The sequence below is a fragment of the Trematomus bernacchii genome, unplaced genomic scaffold (genome assembly GCF_902827165.1).
Source record: "Trematomus bernacchii unplaced genomic scaffold, fTreBer1.1, whole genome shotgun sequence".
Lineage (NCBI taxonomy): Eukaryota > Metazoa > Chordata > Actinopteri > Perciformes > Nototheniidae > Trematomus > Trematomus bernacchii.
In genome coordinates, this window is record NW_022987582.1 from 11,421,830 (window position 1) to 11,443,483 (window position 21,654).

At 43.2% G+C, this 21,654-nt stretch overlaps 1 protein-coding gene across 1 annotated transcript in view; it reads left to right on the forward strand.

Moving 5' to 3' along the window:
* znf407 (zinc finger protein 407) overlaps positions 1-17,221 on the forward strand; it is a 138,504-nt gene extending 121,283 nt beyond the window's left edge. The window contains exon 10 of the mRNA XM_034128001.1: positions 16,110-17,221. Within this exon, the coding sequence (XP_033983892.1) occupies positions 16,110-16,969 (860 nt within the window). The 3' untranslated portion in view covers positions 16,970-17,221. The remainder of the gene's footprint in view (positions 1-16,109) is intronic.
* The last annotated feature ends 4,433 nt before the right edge of the window (positions 17,222-21,654 follow it).

The following is a 21,654-nucleotide window of genomic DNA, read 5'->3' on the forward strand; positions in this document are numbered from 1 at the left end:
CCCCCCTAGTGAAAACCTGGCCAGACACCGAGCGCTAACCCACTGGATAACAGATAGACACAGACACCCCACATCCCTTTTGGGGATTTGATAGCGGGACTCAGAGTCTGCCTGCGTGTGTTGTGTCTGTGCGTCCACATGTGTGTGTGTTCCAAGAGCGATCCCATGGTCGTTTGTAACCCTGGCACTCTCATAGCACCTGCTGCCCAACCAAGGCAGCCTAGTAATGATGCAGACTGATGATGTTAATAAGAGGAGGTGCCCCCCTTGGCTACAGAGCTCAGGCAGGACACACATGCCCACTTATACACACACATACACAAACATACAATGCACAAACAAAATGAACACTTGAGCATTTTGATACATTCCGTAATCACGGTTCATCAGCGCATGCATACAGTATATTACATCAGGAATCTTCAGGAAACCTGTTTGGTTTGTTCGAGGTGGGAGGTGACCGAGCTGAGAAACACTACTTCCTTATCAGTACAGGGATACAGAAATAATAATGGAAATAGAAATGAGTTGGCGCGCGGCGAAAATCTTTCTGCTGGAAGGAAGAAAAAGGAAATTATCACACATAGTGATGTCTTCATGCATGTAGCAATACTCTGTCTCTTTTTATTTAAGAGATAAACATCAGTAATTGGTGGTTGATGTACAGTTTCCGGGCTGCATTCGCTACAGGTACATATATACAACCGTTCTCTTTTAATCTGTGTGTGCGCGGCGGGTTTCGTGGATTCCAATGTTTGTTCTCGAGAGCTTAATCTCTTCTCTCCGTCATGATGGTTCTGTGTAGAAAAAAGATGGCTGGAGCTTATTCCAGGTTGGTAGTTACTTCCTCCCTCGGCAGTGTCTTCCGGAGGAATTGATGGAGTCGCTGTGTTTATTCCGGCAATGTCAGCACAGCACACACACTTTCACTCTCTCTCCTTCTCTCACGAGGTAAACATATTTTGCAGAAAAGCTGACGGAGAGCTTGTTTTAACCACCTCAAGGTCAGCAAGTCAAAGCCTGCAGTCGCCACGCCAGCCTCCCCGCGTGTCGCCGGCCAGTGTGTGTGTGTGTGTGCACGTGTGTGTTACAACAGTATGGCATCTCCGTGGCAGATTTATACCTCACCGTGCACCTTCAATAATTCAATAACAGTGCCTGTGTCTCCTCCCCAGCTCTCAGTGTCATTATAGAACAGGGCTAAATGCCACCGGGCCTTCTCTCCGACAGTGTGTTTTCTACTGCAGAGCCACAGCACACACACACACTCCGGCGTGCTCCTCTGCTGCCCCACTTTCAGTCGGGCTCCCACAGCTTAGCAGGCTGTCTCCTGTTGCAAATGTTGCTCAAAAAGCTTGTCATGTTTCCAGCTACAACCCGGTCATTTTCATTTCCTCTTCTACACGGACGATACTCCAGGATTGCATTTGACCATCATGAGCATCTAAGTGAATCAGATCCGCTCTTCCTTCACCTCCTTCACGGCCTGTCCATGCCTCCTCCCCGCTCTGCGAGGCTGTTTTAACCCCCCTGACCTGTCTCCTAGCCCTGCTTAGCTGAATTCTGGACATCCGTGACTCCTCCGGTATTACGGAGCTCCTTCAATCTCTCCCATCGATCCAGCTCCCCCCCTCTCTTGCTGTGTGCTTCAACCCCTCTCTGACCCGTCCTCGGCTGCCTCATAGTCCTGTCTAGTAATGTGCCCCCGTGCAATGCCCTCCCAGCGCGTGCTTGTACATGTGTGTGTGCGTGTGCGCGTGTGTTCTCTGCTGACCTGAGTGATGAGTGGTGACCCTCTGGCTGGCGCCTGGCGTCCTCCTCACTCCTATTGATTAGATCTGAGGTTTCATACAGTAGCCGCCTCACGTGACTCTGTCATTTACTGTCTCTCCTCTGTCTCCGACCTGTCTTCCACACACACACACACACACACACACACACACACACACACACACACACACACACATGCATTCATCCAGTCATCTACGAAGCATGCGTGTAAGCGATGAGTTTGTTCTTATCCGCTCTCACAAATGAGATAGAGGTTAAAGCACCAGATTCCACATAGTGTGTATGCACGCACACAGGCATCCGAGGAAAATGAGTTTAATTAAGAGACAACAGATGCAGCATGCTAACCGCTTGTATCGTTTAGCTTATAGCTAGAGAATGAATCAGCAGCGGAGTGAAGGATCAGAGAGAAAGCGAGGATGCAGCTGTCGGTGTTAATGTACGTCTCAGGGTTTGATTTGATTTGATGGAGTGCGATCTTGCGAGTCTTTCCTTTCTCAACGCGCCAGGTCGTTTCCTGCCCTCCCAGCCTTTGGTAAACAGCGTCCTCAGAAAAACCAGACCTTTATGTGTGTGCGCGCCTCCTCCACTCAGTCTTTGCCACAGTAATGCTCAGGTTAAGTGTAGTTGCAGGCTATTATACATCATTAGGGTAAGTAAGGCTCAGGCAGCGCGGCAAGAGAAATGGACTCTTTCAGATGCTTCATTCTTCACCGGCCGTGGCTGAAATAGGACCTGACGTCACTTACACACACACACACACATATATAGGCACGTATGCTGGAACAAACAGCTGCACGGAGCAAGCAGCTAGCCACTTATCCAGTCAGTCAGTCACAAATCACCCTGTCAATCAGGTGGTTTATAGAGGCTAAAGTCTCCTGATCGCCGCGAGTCAGTCAGTCCGGCCTGCCACTCTGCTCCCTCAGCGGAAATTGAAGCGTTCCTAATGGATAGATGTGAGAGTTTTATTGTGTTTTCACGTTTTATGATACATGTTAACGCCAGCCACACTGGATTTAGAGTGCGGTCATTTCCTCTTAACCATGTCAATTAGAATCAGGCTGGAACACAAGTTACATGTTGGTCTTTCAATAAAACAAGAGATTAGGCGTGCAGTGTGATAGATGGGATGCAATTGATTTCTGTAATTAATGTGGCAGTGAGTCAAAATGAAGTGCATGTTTTTTGTTATTTCTTTTACTTTGATGCAAACCATCGCAAGAAAAAAAGGGTTTACGCTGATTTTTAATCTTTTTTTAGTAATTGTTTTGCAATGAAATTGGCTTAAGTATTCAGCATTATCAGTTTGTGTATTAAACATCATAAAAGAAAGGTCAAGACACAAGTTGTATAACCTTCATGCTTAGTTTCAGACCATAGTCATGTAGAAAAAGGTAAACGTCCTCTGTTATCTCTCCTGTAGCTTGTTGTATACAGTAAACAGTAAACAGGGGCCACAGAGGTGTCCCCTGCCCAGAGGATGGACCTCCAGCTGGGCTTAAAGACAGAGGCCAGCCGGATGGCAGAGCCACACAAACATGGAGGTGATAGATGAAGGAAGCCAGGAAAAAGACTAATTGTTCTCATTACAGAACAAATAAAAATCAATAGCTTTCAAAGCAAGGGGGGAGGTGGTAGTGGTCTTGAAGGGCACTGTAGTTATTGCATAGGAGTGGATTTTGTTGGAATTACAAGCGGTGGCGAAGGCGCAGTGGAACCGATCACATTTGAATGCTAATTCCGATAAAGGACAGTTAGATTAATAGATGTGGTGGTCCAGCACTGGGCCTCCCCCCCCCCCTTCCACGAAGCAGTGGGGGTGTTAGAGATTGAAGTTTTAAATGCAATTAAACGAGAAAACACAAGGCAGAAAAAGGGAGATATTTCACAATTTTTTTCAAATTAAAGCAGGAAATTTCATTACATGGGGAACATATTTTACACAGGCAATTACGAGGTTAATACATCTTCAACATCCCCCCTTAAAGTCCTCATATATTTGTTCAGGGATCTTGTTCTTGTATTTTTGTTTAATTGGCTATGCAGAGGCTATGCAGAAGGTCTGCATAGAACACACAAACATATACAGGCACTCAAATGCAATAGATTGTTATACATTAATTCCCTTGAGGTTCAGTCTTATCTAAAACCACAACATAAATAACCTTTACAAATGCTCTAACTTTTGCTTAAACCCTTTTCAGAAAAAAGTAGTCCAGTAGTCATCAGTATGTCCTCAGTATGTCCTCACAAGTGTAGCTAAACCAACTGCACACACACAGACAATATTTCATAGAGAACTCTGCAGCTCTGGTCTGGTTTCTCTCCGCCACAGATGACAGCTGTGTGTGTGTGTGTGTGTGTGTGTGTGTGTGTGTGTGTGTGTGTGTGTGTGTGTGTGTGTGTGTGTGTGTGTGTGTGTGTGTGTGTGTGTGTGTGTGTGTGTGTGTGTGTGTGTGTGTGTGTGTGTGTGTGTGTGTGTGTGTGTGTGTGTGTGTGTGTGTGTGTGTGTGTGTGTGTGTGTGTGTGTGTGTGTGTGTGTGTGTGTGTGACTGCAGACTTACAGAGCAGCTCTCACTCACTTGTTGACCTTTGGTTAGCTGTACATACAAAGTGAGAGCATGGGAACAGTGCTCATACTGTATACACTTTTCATGTAAGGAGAATCAGCATCAATCAATCACAAACTTTACAAAAAAGTTCACAAGCACTTTTTAAAAACTTCTAAAGATGAATTTCAACAGAGAAAAATTCAGTAAAATCAAATAAATGTATTTTTTATAGATGTTTCAAATTTAATTTGTGGGAAAATTAGTTTTAATACGAGGTTTCAAATACTGAACTAGTCAGCCCTGTAACACGTCCATGCCAATCTCCTCAGAGTTTCCTCCCTGTCAGGTTGTTTTCCTCTGATTTAGCCCGTCTCGCAGCCGTAGGGACACCACACTGTATGATAGAAATTCAACAGTGAAGCAAATTGGCAGAGCCACAGAGGGCGGATCGACAGCGAGAAGACAAGCCGGTAAGGAGGCGGAGTGCAGAGGAGGCAGTGTGAAAGATAGAGCGAGATGGAGACGATGATGGAGGGAGGGAAAGAGAGAGGCTGCGCTGGTTTATATAACATCTCCAGCATGGTCTTTGGCATGCATCAGGGGGCTGAGCCATCAATCACTCCATCTGTGTAAAATCACGAGCTGACTCCAATATTGCTAAATATTTATACTGTCACATACACACAGGCGTGCAGATGAAAAGAGTCATTCATTAGGGCCTTCTCAGGCCTGTCAGCCTGGAGATGGAGATTAGAGAAGCAACCTCCCACCGCGCCTGCCTCTCCTCTCGCCAAGCTCCTCAGCCCTATATATAGAGCCATCAGGACGATAAATATCTCCAGCATGCCTGTGTTAGGTAAATACCCAGTAAATATGGCAGGGAGGATCCAGGCTAAGCCAAACAGACCTGGGTGAACGTGAGTGTGTGTTGCATATAAGTGTGAGTCGCTGAACACACAACAACAGGGGGTTCTCATTAAATATATTGTATGGGTGTACTGCATAGATGGTCAGGCTTTGATTTAGTAGGCATCAGTGATGTTTAAAAAAATTGTTGTTTCAGCAAGACAACAACCGTTAAAGGTCCCATGTCATGGCCATTTCTACTGATCACAATTCCATTGTTGAGGTATAATAAAATAGATTTATACTGTGCAATTTTCCAAACTCACATTGGTTTCTCATACAGCATCTCTGTAAAGTATGTGTATTCACCGGTATTCACTCTCTGTCCTAAACGGCATGTTGGAGCTCCGCCCCCCCCCCCCCCCCTGTGAGGCCAGTGTGCTCTGATTGGTCGGGACGTTGCGAGGCTCGCTGCTCAATGATCTGGCTTACTGGTGTGGTTTCCGGGTCGGCGATACAGCGAGACAGCGCGAAACTCATCCTGAGCACACACAAACACTCACAGCCGAAGTAAAAACAATAAGTGTGGCTTGATATTGAGCAAGAAAAAGGTTTATAAACGCTGTGAGAATGGGTCTGCGGAGAGCATTCCTCCGCGATCCCAACTTGTCTATTACCAACCAGGGGACTCCCTGTTAGTTGAACATTTACGCTAAAGGTCCCCACCCCTCCTGGTGTGTGAGGAGCTCCGCGGATTGGTCCATTTTGGTCCCGGAAGAAACAAATGGATAAAGAGAAATCTCCAACGAAGCGTTTTGGGGCAGCATAGACAGGTATTTTCTGTGTTAGAGTTTTACTCGCTACAGGGTGTACTTTGAGGGTTTTTGACTCTGCAGACCGTTTACATGCATAAAAACCTTCATAACACACAAGGGGACGGGTAATAACCGGAAAAGACATGGGACCTTTAATACAAAACTAAAATCAGTTTTCAGCATTACTTTGCTTCTTATATAGATCTGTCTTTGTAAGTCCCTTTGTTTTGGGTCTACAAAGTGTGTGATGTACTCAGAGGACTGTGTCATAGGGTTGTGTTAGTGTGCATCATTTGGGATACAGTGTTTTGGGAGCTTGACCCAGCTTGATTTTAATGGAAGTTCAACACAACATTTCTGGAATACCAATTGAATGTGTTTTATTGCCGTCAATGTTTAATGGTAATGAATCTGTTGTAGTTACTCCAAAGACTTTACCGGACCCTATATTCTGAAGAGGGTTATGGTTAGAATGGCTTTGGCATTTGCTGAAACATTTTGTATCGTCATTCAAAAACCTGCAATTGCTTGTGCAAACAAAGTAACCATTGTTTGTAAAGAATGTACAGAAAATAAATACCTTGATAGAGAAGTGTCTGGGCAAATATCGGCTGTTGCATTGTCTGTTTAAAAAAGTTAGAGAGGTTGTGTAATGCAGCCGCACACATTCTGGAAGGTAGAGGGGGATCTGGTTGTAAAGCTATATGACTATCTTACAGCCCTTTCAGTCAAGCCTACTGATGCCTTAATGCCCTCGATTCACTTACATTGTCCATTGATTGGTCCAGAACCCAGGGTAAAGAACAGCGTACCTTAAAAGCTTTAGCCCGGAACTTTATGTATTTTGACTATAATGTTTGACTGTTGGTTTCAGCTCCTATAGTCTACAAAGGAGACAGAACAAATGTTTTTGTATTTATATTCATTTAGTTTCTACAGAAAGAAAAACCTACAGTATATCAAAAGATTTGTCTCACTTTTTCAAGTCAGTACAAGAGGATGAATACTGTTGGAGCTAAAATAATTGGTCAATTATTGTTGAGTTGATACATATTCTTTTTAAATGTTGTGTATTACATTATCATCCAACATTTCTTTGTGTTTTGGATTGTTGATCAGACTAAACAAACTAGTTGATGATGCCAACTCTCTTTGATTATTGCTCTCTGTACTGAAATCTTCCTGAGCTCACTGTTTCTGTCTCTTTCTCTAGATTTGTCTTTTATTCTCTGACTCCCCCAACCCATTATGGCCTCCTCGATTTCTCCACCCATTTCTTTTTTTATATTCTGGAGGAAGCCATTATGTTGTGACTTTCCTTTCTCTCCGTGTCGACGGACCTTAGATCAGTGCCCTGGCCAGGCCTTGGAAACAAAAAGACACCAGCAACATCATCTTCACACTGTAATTACGAGAAGGGGGGGGGGAATGGGTGGGGGATTCATTTTGATTAGCAAAAAAGCTTTGATTCTCAAACTCACATCCATAATTAATCATTAAATCATGGGAGAGTGAGTGAGACGGGTAGATAGGGTGACACAGTAAAAGAAAGACGGAGGGATGGAGGGATGTGGCAATGAAGAAGGGAAAAGCTTATAATTATCTGCAGAAGTTTGACATGCCCAGTAAATCCACGAAGATGTCTGACATGGCTAATTAAAGTAGCAGTCAGAGGTCCACCTCCAGAGATCTTGAGAGAAAGACAAGAGAGTTGGAAGAACGAAAAAGAAAAGTCTAGAAAGAGGGCCTAATGGGGAGAAGGAGAGAAGGGGAACACGGGAGAGAAGGGTGTTGTGATCTTCATCAACCATCCCTCTTGTATTCCTGGATGAGGCTGTTAGGCCCTGTGTCCACATTGTGTCTCTTTCTGTCAGAAAGGCGCTGGGGAAAGCCTCCTCCCAGCGCTTTTTTATAATTCCATGACATTATCTCGACAAAGTATCACAGCGTTTTATGACAGATTAGCACCGCCCTCTTTGATTTCAATATTTTTGTGAGACTATCTATTTGTTTCCCTTTTTTTACCATAACAACCAGCTGGAGGACGCTTACTCTCACACTTTGTATGAATAAGCTTCACCCCTCAATCAGCTGTAAAGCGAGGGAGACCATCCACCTGCACGATAAAAGCGACACTGGAGACATTTGTCAGCCCGTATGATCCGCTCAAACAAATGAACTCTCCGGTCTATGGTATGATGTCTGATAGACCTTTGCACTGATACACCTTTTCTCTTTTCTGTGTCATTTATTTTCTGCTTGCATCACACTGTGATCTTTTCTGACCTTCATCTGCAGAGGATCTTGGAAACAACCCACAAATAGTACTACATTGGTCACATCTGGCTAGTCATGTTTACAGTTGAAATGCTGCTGGAATCTTCTGATTTGCGCACTCAGTGACGTAACCTGCAGTCATCAGGTGTTTGAGGCCTTTCAGCATCAGACGCCCTCTCACTGGCAGCCCCGCTGAGGTTGATCAGGCCTCACTTTGTGCAACTGTGGCAACCTCCCACACATTTGCTCCTTTTATCCATAGCCAAACAGATGAATTCCCAGCAGCCTCTGTGTTGCGGTGGATGGCGTTTGTCTTCCCTGTGATGCAAACTGTGCTGGATAACCAAGCCTTCATACTTAACCTTCTTAATTTGAAAATCCCCTCCATCTGGTCCTCCCAGGGAGCTGTTAGCACTGTTAACTTGTTTTTTTACTCCCTGAGAACAATGGTTACACTCTTGAATTCCATTTACAAATTCCTTAACTGGATCCTGAATTTATTTCTCAATCTAGGTTTCTGTTTCCCTTTTTTTCTTTTGTGACAATTTGGTGTACTTAATTTATACTGTACTGTACCATATTGTCATTTAGTCAATGGTGTCAGGACTCACACAAGCTCTTCAAAGGATGGATGAAAATTGAAGGTGTAGTGGGGATGGTTTCCCAAATGATTGTATTTTTTTTTATTTGCTCCCCCTTTCACCTTTCTCTCTGTCTGTCTCTTGCTCCCTCTGGGGGCATACCCCCGGGGGACATGAGGTAGATAGAGTTAGTGTGGACCAGATTATACTTACACTGGGTCATCCTCTGTCAGCAGAAAAAGAGCTGAGAGCAGGACACTGACCTGTGTTCCCTCTGACCACTGTGTGTGTGTGTGTGTGTGTGTGTGTGTGTGTGTGTGTGTGTGTGTGTGTGTGTGTGTGTGTGTGTGTGTGTGTGTGTGTGTGTGTGTGTGTGTGTGTGTGTGTGTGTGTGTGTGTGTGTGTGTGTGTGTGTGTGTGTGTGTGTGTGTGTGTGTGTGTGTGTGTGTGTGTGTGTGTGTGTGTGTGGTGTAAACTGTACTTTCACCTTTTGAGCCTTTCCCAGCTAAATCTACACAATCCTACAATATATGTCATTGTCCGGTGTGGTGGGTGTTATTCATGTATGTATATATCATCTTGGATGAAGTGCCTTGGTTTATCAGTGTTCACCAAGCATTCTTGTTTACTTCTACGTCAGGTAGCGATTTCCTGTTAGTAATAAGGTATCACACAGAGTGTTACACAACACGTCTTTTAGCTCTTTATAATTATTTTTGGTTAAAATTACTGTCAGTTAAATCATACTGAAATTATCTTAAGCTCTTATATAAATTCCACCCAAACATGTCATGCTCATGTGAGGCTAGACTGATTTTCGGAAAACATGACTAATTATTTAGACAGTTATTTGTTTTCCTCTAAACCTTGGTTAAATTTAGCCGGGAATGTCTCACAATGTTGGCTTGTACTCACCCAAAATCCCACCCAGATCTGTGCTCATACATGATGCATCAGTCTGAATATTGCAAACATCATTTATCCTCTTAGCTTCTAATACTTGGCCCACCAGGACAGTGAAGAGAACAGGATAAAAGCATGTAGGAAAACACATTATGGGATGTTTCTGAGATGTATCGCTTTCCTGCCAGGCTCAAACTGTACTCTTTATGGTGGAAACCTCAAAATAAAGAAAGGGACTATAAACTTTAGAAAACACTTCACAGGAACCAGGAAACCCTATTAAAAAACATAAATCGCATTACTTCCTGTGTGTCAGAGGACTTTTTTGAAGAGTCGTTATGAGTGTGTTTTAAATGTGTTACGTCTAGTGACACAGAGAATAACTACCCTGAGCAGATTATGTCAAGGATATTCACTCTCTTTTTAACGTCTGACCGAAGTCACTGATGGCTTAAAATTGGCCTTCAGAGCCACCATATCGGTGTCGCAGCCCAGAAGGCCCCCTGTCAGTCGGTGCCCTCATTCTCTTGTGTTTATTCGTCCTTGGGGTGTGTTCAGTGCGTCTCCATCTCTCTCTCTGCCCGTTCCACCCGCTGTCAATCTGGCCGCCGTATAATTGGTTGTTTTTTGGTCGTCCGGCCTGTCCTCCCTGGCGTTGATTCATAGCGTTTGTAAAGGTGACAGTAGCGGCTGTCCCTACCAGACAAAGTAGAGCCATCACTAGCCAGACCTCAGCTGACCTGCTAGTTTGTGCAAACACACACACACACACATAAAGAGGCACTCATACACACATATGAAACACATGCAGCTTCGCCTGAGGCCTCACAGGGGAGGAGAGGCAGGTAAGGTCGACATGTACACAGACAAATGCACACACACACACACACACACACACACACACACACACATTCTTTAAAAGGGAATACTGTATGTTCTGCGAAAAAATGATTCAACCTGTCATTTTTTTATAAAAATCATTACCTATAATATACTCATCCAGGGTTAGAGATTGAGGGGGGTAAAGGGCGAAAAGGCTTCAGAATGCTCCTAAAATATTTATTGAGGGGTAGAAATGGCCAATATCTCGAATGTATGTAGTATTCAAAGTAATTATGGTTTTCACATGACTCCTTTCTGCCTAAACATACTTTAAATGACTACATTTCCTATAGCAATATCTAAACATACAAACACTTCATAAAATACACAATGAACGAAACAGAATGCATGCAAATCTAAACAAAATAAGAATGTATTTGTTAGTGAACATTGCATACAATCATTGGCGCAGTTCAAGTAATCAACAAAAAAACCACATTTAAAGACATTAAATACATAAAAACATAAAGACACAGGCTCATATGCAGGCCTCTCCCTGGTGACCTGGATACTCCCAGAACTGACACTTTATCTACTTAACAGTGTCACCTTGAAAAGCCTGCCCCAGTGACACACACACACACACACACACACACACACACACACACACACACACACACACACACACACACACACACACACACACACACACACACACACACACACACCAGCTTGTCTGTAAATATCCCCCCACATATAACAGCTATATGTGTCTGTCAGGTTTAGGGGTCTCCACCATGCTCTTTTTAAGGCTCCGGCTTCATATCTATAATTGAAGGTAATCGGCTGGTAAAAGGATTGTAAAGGGTTTTGCGCTGTCGTTAAGTATTGATCATAAGCGCTGGCTTTTTCATGGTCCTGCCATTGACCTCGTAATTGATTTGGTGAGCATCTTTTCTCTCCCCTCTGTTATGTTTGATATTTGACTTTGCTTGCTGTAGTGTCTTCAGATTTCTTTGTCTCCCATGTTTGTGTACTTCTATCCTTGTAAGAACCAATTAGGATGAAGTGTGCTGTACATGCAGGTTAAGTCCAGAGTTGAATTTAGGTTTATGGATTACAACCAGTGCCATGTCCTCACAAGTGTTACAAGACTAACAAGTAGGAGGCGTGTGTGCACTTGATTACATGTGCATGTGCAAGCGAGCTTACATTTGCAGCGATCTGACCCGTGTTACAGCGGGTGTAATTGATTGTGTGTGTGCCGGTGTCTCGGTGTTAAGGTTAATTTCTCTAACTGCTGGTAAGTGCTGTCTGACCGCTCCCCTGGCGGCCTCTCCGAGCTGAAGTAATGCCACTTAGAGGCCCCGGGCCCCCGCCGCCGGCCAGCCCATTGATCCGCGGATCAATAATTGCATCTGTACCGTACACGTTAACAACACACACACTGGTGTAAAGCAAGCAGTCGCGCCGCACAAACGGTTAGCAAACTGCAGGCCAGGGATCATCTGAGGGTGCTTAAAGAAGTCTCCAGCAAAATCAGGTTCTGTGATTTCAGCGTCATTTAATTCATTTGACATTAACCCATATGGAGAGCTGATTATGTCACTATTATATCTCCATGCCGTGAAGACAGTTCTCCTGACATTTATCTTGTCTGATCAATGTTGAACACTTTAAACAAGACAGTGACAACAAAGCAGAGACTACAAGAAGAATAGGCACATGGTGATTTCAATTTGATCTTAACTAAAGAGCTGCCAATTGGTTGGATCGATTATTTGATCGGGAGAAATGAACTAATCATGGTTGATTAGTTGTAATTATTGATGCAGACATTTTTGATAAGTCCTCTCAAACATCTCATATAAGCTGAAAGTGAATGTTTTTCAGTTTTGGATTGACAAACGTCAACATTTAGAGACATCGTCTTGGTCTTCGAGGAAAATAAAATGGATCACTTTTGACCCTTTTTGACGTTTGACACAGATTAGCCGATAATGAAAATAATGGGTGGGTTGCAGCACAACTATAGCTTTGCTTTCCAGCAGCATTTCTAATCAGGTCTATTTCTGGGACATTCACTTTTAGAACTGTAGGACTGTTTCTATGACTGCCATGGTTCTTAGCAACCAGATCTGACATTTAAATTCACTTTTGGTGGCGATTTAACAAATATAGCTGTCGTGTTTCCACAACATCCCTGACCCTAAGCCTTGGATGTCCAAATAGTTCTCAGATCAGGTCATATGGATAGAGAAATAAATAGCACTATGTTCCGATCTGAATTACCATTCATTAAATTCATATAATAGGTACTATGAGCTTTATAGATGTGTATCCTTGCTCACTAATTCAGTTTTAATAAGACTTTCCTGTCATCTGGAAATCAAAATGACATCACCGCTTGTCTCTGCAAGCCTTTCTTCCTCCTGTTGTTTTATTCCTCTCAGGGAGCCTCCATCTTGTTTCAGATCACAACCAATAAAGCAGCCTGCCTCTCTCTATCTCATCCTCTCTCCTACTTCCTGTTAAAGGAATCAGTCAGTCAGAACACTCAGAACACATATTAAACAGGCATCAGCCTCTCGCCGGGGCCAAATCACGCTGTTCAAATGTTGTTCTTCCACCGGGAGCGCAGGACAACTGAAGAGATGGGATCTGCAACATTAACTTGATTCACGGCTGCGGCGACTGAGTGACACCCCATAAACCTCAGCGGGCCGCCGCCGGGTCCCGCCGACAGCACCCCACAGCTAATGTGACACACACTAGCAATGCGTAGCCTTACCACCCCCACAGCAATACACACACACACAAGCAGGGACTGCCATATACATACAAATACATTTACTAGCATACACCAGTTAAGCCTGACATTAACATCCACCCACATATTGACACATACATGAATTCAGAGTCACATAAATGTGTACATATATCTGGCAAAACCAAGCTTTACGGAGCTGAACATACACACAGTCAGGAGTTCACACACCAAAATGCCCCCTGTGTCTTAAAACACACACATATATACAAACAGGCAGTATAATAATGCAGCAGAAACTGCACCAAAATTGAGTTATTGTCCTCTCACAACGACCTCTCGGCTCGCAGCGTTTTGGCGTAGGCAGTTAGCATGGGCCCTGTAGCTCTGTGTAAATAGGTAACCTCTCTGCTGCTCAAAATGCCAACTTCCTCCGGCTGCCTTCGACAGTGCCGACTCCCTCCACACACTAAGTACTGCAGTTGTCACTTGAGATACAAATAGCACAGTCCGAATTGCTTTTTACTACACAGACTTGTTGCCTGTAGTCACAGTGAGTTTTTCTGGTTAAAGAAATGTACATTGTTATCTTGTACAACATGTGTAAGGAGGGTAGATAAATAGAGACACATTTAGATTCATAACGTGACAATTGAGACAGAAACAACAGGCAGACCTCAAGTCTTTCTCCTTAGGCCCAAAATCAGGGAGTTTTAGCAAAATAGTTTTTCAAAATAATGTTACGTTTGAATGCAATATTACCATATATAAATCAAAACAAGGCTGTACTTACCAACAAAAGTCCCTCTTATCAATGGACTGATTCATCAGTTCTCCTTTACTCCTTTAAGGAGACCAAAAATATAAAATAAAAAAGATTTGACTTTCCCAATATTCATTTTTCTTCTGTGACATGTAGGTTTGTAAATGATCTATCATTCGTTAGGCCAGTTATGATTCAACTCAGTAAACACTCTTTCAGTCTTTGTGAAAAGAGATTTTGAAGTGGCTCTCTTTTGCCCAGTGTTCTCTCGTTTTTAACTGCTCCCTAAAATAAACCTAGCAATTGTAGACAGGTGTGCGTGTACATGTGCAGTTGTCTTTCAAATAACAAGTTCTTATTTTTTGAACTTTTTCTGATGATATTATATGCTAAAGTATTAACATGAGCTCAGGACAGATTTATATACAGAGGGATGTCACCATACCTTTAATACGAAACGTTTTATAACATACACAATAATTATTTTGTCGTTTTGGATCTGCTTCCAATGCAAAGTACTTGGTGCCTAGAAGGTCTAGCAAAGAACAGAAACCCCTGTGTTGGTGGTTGATTGATAACTTGAAGGCTCATTTGAGTTCTTAGCTGAATCTAGGAGCTACAACTCTTTGGCACACAACTTAACACCTTCACCTTACGGTCATTTTCTAGACACTATCATCTCCAGCTCTTCATATTAAGAGAGTATCTGCACAGGACGCAAGTTGTTGTTACTGAAGGACTAGTGGTCACTGCCTACTTGTCCAATAAGAGCAAGAGTCGAGTCTCTGGGCCTGTTTATACCGGAGCCGGACAGGCCACAGTTGGGTCAGATACTGTTTGCCGCACAACTCTTGACTTTCTGATCACATTGTCAACCTTGGGAGCGCAGGACATTAAATGTCAGGGGGAGATAGGAGTATCAATGATTGATGAGTTTGTTCCTGTATGTACTGAGGGATCTGTGTGATCTCATCGCTGCCCTGGGGGGTAAACCTTGTTCCCTTTCCAAATGTCAACTTTTCAGGAAATGAGCTAAAAGCGACAAAAGTTATTTTGTTCTATCCAAAAAAATGTCATGTTTTTCAAGAGAGATTTGGATACTTAAAGAGTTTCATGGACCTAAGCAGGTGTAGAATCTGCGCACTAAAAGGCAAATCTTAAGTCGACACTAAATACTGCATATGTGGGTCCATTTATTCCGTGCGTGCTTCCATGTGGTGCGAAAACAGTCCCCTCTCCACTGTCTCAAATTCCAATTTTTCTGCATAGATTAGCCTATCTGTGTGTGAGCCAGGCGCTGTTTAAACACTGGCATTTCTAACACTGTTGCTATCACCTTGGAAACGCCATGGCAACCTGTGATCTGAGAGGGCACAGTGTGGCTCAATTAGCACCAGCCTTGTCTCACCACCCTCTCCCCCCCCCAGCCTAATATCTCCATATTCTGTCTCCTTTCAAACATTAAGTGACACAAACATGTGACGTGTTACATCACCTTTTTGTATCAACTTCTCCACACTGTGGCCTTTCCCTCACAGTGATGGATGCACAGGCGTAGTAATGTGTGGTTACCAAGAACATTAAGAGAGAGGCTGAACATAAACTGCCCTGTGTGATACAGTTTATGCAGTTATTTTTGCTCTGTTTGATACGATCCTGACCATCCTGGCATTAAAAGAAAATCCCTCCTATATCTCATTTGAGTTTCTTTTATCTTTTTCTATTTTTATTGGCTGTAAAAAAAAGACATGCCATGACTTAATGAAGGTATACAGGGTGTTAAGGGTACTCACCTTAATCATAGGGTTAATTTAGTTAACGAAAGCTACGAAAACACGTTTGCCGATTACCTTTTATTCTACTAGACAAACCCGACGAACAAAATGGCCTTGAACACCAACTTAGCTAAATTACTTGATATCATCAAAAATAACACTCTATATTGGCAAAAATGTGACACATAATGTCAAATGTCTCTCTGTATTTCAGGCATTGTGTCCAAGTCTTTCGAGTGCCGTCTGAAGGGTCAGGGGGCCACGTTTGTGGAAACAGAAGCCATGGAGTCCCCGGTGCACATTAAGGGCTCTGATGGCGCCTGCCACGATGACTCCATCCAGCAGGTCATCATCATCCAGGGCTACGGCGGCGGGGAGGTGACCATCGACCAGGCGCTGGAGCAGTCTGCCGCCGCCACCCTGCAGACCCTGGCTATGGCCGGCCAGGTGGCGGAGGTTCTCCACATCACAGAAGACGGACAATTCATCGCCTCGGGCCGGGAAGTGGCATCGGGGGGGGCCCACCTGGCCGTGGGCAGCACCCAGTACGTGGTGCTGGAGTCGGGGGAGGCCAGGAAAGAGCTGCGGGCCGTGGCTAAAGGAGGGATGGGGGTCCCAGGACATGGTCACATGGTCTCAGAGTCCTCCACAGCTCTGGACGCTCTGCTTAGCGCCGTCAGCGAGATGGGGCATCACGAGGAGCAGCAGGAGGGGGCTTCCGCCGTTGATCACGAGTCCCCTGAAGTCGCCGAGGCGGTGCAGAGTGTAGAGCAGCAGGAGAGGAAGCAGGAGCAGGAGGAGATGCAGGCGAGGGGCCGGGAGGAGATGCAGGAGGTGCTGCAGCTCGCCGCCTCGCAGATGATGAAGGAAGGCCTACACCAGGTGATCGTCAACGACGAAGGGACGCACTACATCGTGACGGAGCTGGACAACTGCACCCTGCAGGTGGAGGGAAGCATGTATGGAGAGGTGGGGGGGGGTGAAGAGGTGGTGCAGCATTCGGAGCCGCAGGCTGGAGAAGAGATGGTGGTGTATCTGGATGGAACCCCTCATAATATCGTTCTGGAAGGGTAGAGGAGAGAAAAATCCACTTAAATGTTTGATCTCAGTTCTTTTTTTTATTCTGTTAATGCCTTTTTTTTTTCATGACTTTTTTATTTTGTATTCTTTTACCTCTTGTGCTATGCTAAACTCAGGTCATTTATTCAGAGGGACAGTCTTTGGTGCTGTGTTAGTCAACATGAAAACTTTTCAACCACCAAGACGTCAATAACCACTCGATTAATGCATTGCAACGAAAGAAAATGAAAATGTTTCCGCCTAAAATATTATTTTCTCAAAGATTCTTTCTAATATTCTTAGTCAATACAAAGAGAAACAAGTTTTCTCCCATTTGTCTCCTTTATGACACCTTTGTTTAACAGTACCTTTAGTTTGTGCAGATGGTAGAACCTTGACTTAGACACAATAGTTTATTCATTGTTTCTACTTTCTATTATTTCCTTAATTCACATCCTTTGTAGGTATTGTTTATTGCTGAGAATGAACTTGGATTTAGAAATATGAAAAACAGATGATTTATTATAAAATGAAGCTGATAATGTACATTAAAACATTTTTAACACCCTTCATCTGTTGGGAAACCTCTTAAAAACATAAATGCAATTTCATTTCTGACAATAAAGATTGATTCTAGTTTTTAACAACCGGGTCCAGATTATTTTATCAGTACTATTTACACCGTTACATGTACACTATGGGCGACACGCACGCATCAGCTGAAGGCTCCCATCATGCTCGCTGATCACTAACAGTCATTACCATCACCATTATCATTATCGTCATCATGATCGCCATCATCCTAATCGTCATCCTCTCTCCTCTCAGGCCCATTCTGTTTCATTGCATGCAACACACTCATCCTTTTTCCCCACAGCAGTATTCAGCACTGGAGGGAGAATCAATATTCATTTAGACCCCTACACAGGCCCCCGCTTTCTGATGGAGTGAGTGGGAGAGCAGTATGACGGCTGCAAACACAACGGCCAACCGCTGAAAGTGGAGAGACAAAGCACTCATACGCACGGAGGGCATCAAAAGATCATCCCTTTAACACACACACACACACACACACACACAAGTGCCAAGGTGGGCTGCAGAGGGAAAGCGATGGAGGTGGAGGAGTGGGCAGGAAAAAATGAGAGGATTACAGATGGATGTTGAGAGAGGTGAGGCCAGAGAGAAGTGAAAGAGCGGTGAAATCCACAACCGCACCGAGAGAAGGGAGCCTGTAATTTCACACAACACCTGTCTGCCTTTCAGCCCGTCTTTGTCTCCTGCTCTCAGCCCCATGTTGCATTTTTACACTCTTTTCATAGTCCTTTCTCATCTCCATTCAGCAAAGATCGACACATTTATCAGAGGTCACGTTTTCTGTGTGAGCAACCATACGTGCCTGCGAGCGGGAACCAACGTTTGTTGACAGCCACTGAGAGGTAAAAGATGCAACAACAACATTTGAATGCCTTAAAAGCATATGTTTTATATTTTAAATTGCTTTATTTTATTCAGGTTTAATGTCAAAATAACAAGTGTAAGTATGTGTAAGTGTGGGGGTGAAAAGGGGTTACATATTATAATAGTACACAGAATGTGCTTGCATTTAATCATGAAATGCATTCAAAATGCATTATTTAAAGGGTACATAGTTTGCTTATTTTCTGGTTGTTACTTATATTTGAGGTTTCTACTAAGAACATTTTACTTGCTTTAATGTAAAAAAAACACTTAATTTTTCTTATTAATTCTGTCTGAACATACCTTTATTAACTCTCTGTCTGAAACGCTCCGTTTTAGCGTCTGTCACTTTAAGGCCACTTCCTGAAAAAGCCCTATGCAAGAGAAATATGGTGCCCCTGTCCAAAGGTAGGTATAAAGCTTGTTGAATCTCAAGTTTCGAAACTAGGTTATCAAAAAAGTAAGTTTTTTATAACCTGTCTCCTTTAAATGAGTGTTTTTGAACCTTTCTTTTGCTTGTAAGCCAAGTCTTATTGTGATCAATAGCTAACCTTATGGTGTTGTCAACCAAAAAAATGAATTCATTAGAAAAGGTAGTTCTGTAGCTTGGTTTTTTTTCTTTTCTACAATAGTCTTGCAACCCATCAGATGTATTGTATTACCTCTCACCACTGCTTAACATACCATAACATTCTAAACACAAATCTGATTATATTTATAAGGTGAAAACTGAAAGCAAGATATTTTTGCTAATCGCGACTAATATTGTAATTGTAATAATACTGTAAATATTATTAAAGATGGATTTGTGCCAAACATAGATTTGTATTAAGTCTGTAGCAATATAATACCTTATTAAAGATGCCTTCCAAATTAATTGCACAACCCTAGATATATCACATAAATGTTTTCTATGTATTTGACTAACATCTATAGGTTAACCATATCACTGTGTGCGGTAAAACATAGTGATTGACCTGAGCTAACATCCGCAGTTCACTGTGTGTGTTGGTGTTTTTCTCCTCAATAGGAATGTCTGTGTGCGCCCACGCTCACACATTATTCTACATGTCTGGCTGAGTGATTGTGTGCTGTATTGTGTGCATCCCCACCCTCCTCGTGTGTGTCCCTAATCAGGCCTGGATGGCTCATTATTAACTGCAGCAGGCCACTCGTGTGACATGCAAGAGAGAGAAATTAGCAGCTGTCAGCCAGTGATGAGTTCATTTCCTGACAGGCCTCCGCTGCAGACGAGCAGACGGCTGATGGAAACCTGCTGCTGATGCTTAATTGGAGAGCCGGAAAAGGGCAGAGTGGGGGAGGAGGGCTGGAGAAGTGAGCAAGAGCAGAGGTAACACATTAAAGTATTAAGTAACAGTTAGAATGTTAGAAGAAAACATCCACAGTAGTAATATGACTTCATTATCACCATTATTCTACTCTCATGCTCATTCTGGTACGTTAATGTACTGCTGTGGTTTCTCCGCAGATAGAGGTTTTACATGCAACTATTATAATCGTCTCATGAAATATGATGTGGTTCTACTGTATATAAAACTACCCAGAAGTATTGTGAAATGTGTAAACGTATGCACAATTTGCACTAGTAACAATACTTCAAAAATTCAATATGATATATATTATGACATTCTGGCAAGGCTGTAAGTGTGACTTTCTGACTTTTATTCATAATTTGCTCTAAAAAAAAAGATTCCTTATAAGTGTTTATGCTGCTGTATATCATCAGGATGTGTATATACATGTATGTATATACATTCGCACATGTTCCCCATATCAACAAGCAATGTGATAATACTGTATGTCAGTGTGTTAAAATCAGTTTAAGTGGCCCTATTAAGCTATTCTGGATTTTGCCTTTCCTGTAATGTGTCAAGTTTGTTTTTATGCATGTAAATGGTCTTTTAAAGGCTAAAATCCCAACGTTCCCTCCAGTCCCTCCTTCCTGAAACAAGGCGGTTCATTGGACGCCTTTATTTTCTTCCATAACAAAGTGACAGCACTATCTAGAACTCCAAGAAATTCAAATTAGCTCAACCACAAACAAGGACAGCAGTCAAATGCAACTTACAGTAACCCTTATATAAAACACTTAGTGAACACTGTACTGCACATGACTTCTACTACTTTTCATACTTATCTAATAATATTCAATACTTTTACTTGAGTATAATTGTGAAAATAGGACTTTTACTTGTAATGGGGTATTTTTCAGTGTGGTATTAGTACTTTTAATTAAGTTAAGGGTCTGAAGGCAGAATATTTACTATTATGTTATTTCTACATAGTGGCATTGCTACTCTTAGGCTGTTCTGAGCGGGAGTTGAGCTAGAGAACTCAGTGTGTTGGGTGACACACAAACATGCACACCCTCATACATAGAAACAGTAACTTCCCTCCTCTCCCGGGGGCCACTCTCATCACTCTCCTAGGGACAACTGAGAGGGACAGCAGCGTGGACGCGGCTCTCTCTTTCTCTCTCCCTCTCTGTTTCCCTGAGTATGATAAATATAGCAATTCAGTTTAGTCGCCATCTATAGAAAACATATCAGCCCGGGGATCATTTCCTTAATGTCTCCGCTATTAGTTTTGGCTTCCCTTTGGCAGTATTAGCATGCCGGCTGATATGCTCTGCTCGTGTGTGTGCGTGTCCTCGGGGCTCCAGGTGCAATTCTATTAAACCCGACTTGTTTGTTTATTTCCTGTCTGTCCGCCTCTACATGTGCACTGCTTGCTATAACCTCCAATCCTGGTGTGTACATGCAAACATCGATAGGCCACGCTCTACAGTTGCATGTGCAGTCGCAATCCAATGTTTGTTTTTGTCATTTTTTGTTGTTGCTGTAAATCGATAGTTGTTTAAGGCAGAGGCGGGAAGGAATGGTTCAGTAACGGTTCATCTCTTCCATGGGAGTTATTATGGGAAAAAGGGGGGGAGGAAGGGTAAAGGGGGGGGGGACCTCTTCTCCCTTTCTCTTACTTTTCCTATGTGGCTCCGCATTTGTGTCTTTGATCACGTTAATCCCTGCCTAGCGCCCACCACTTCTCCCCCCCTCTCCCTGCCACACACACCTCAGCGCCTGACAGAAATTGACAGCCCACTCTATCCCACACATAGCCCCTCCAAAATGGCAAGCCATTCCTAGCAGCTTACCCCCCCACCCCTTAAAAAAAGAACAAAATAAAACACCAGGCAGGCAGGCCCATTGACCGTCTGCAGCACT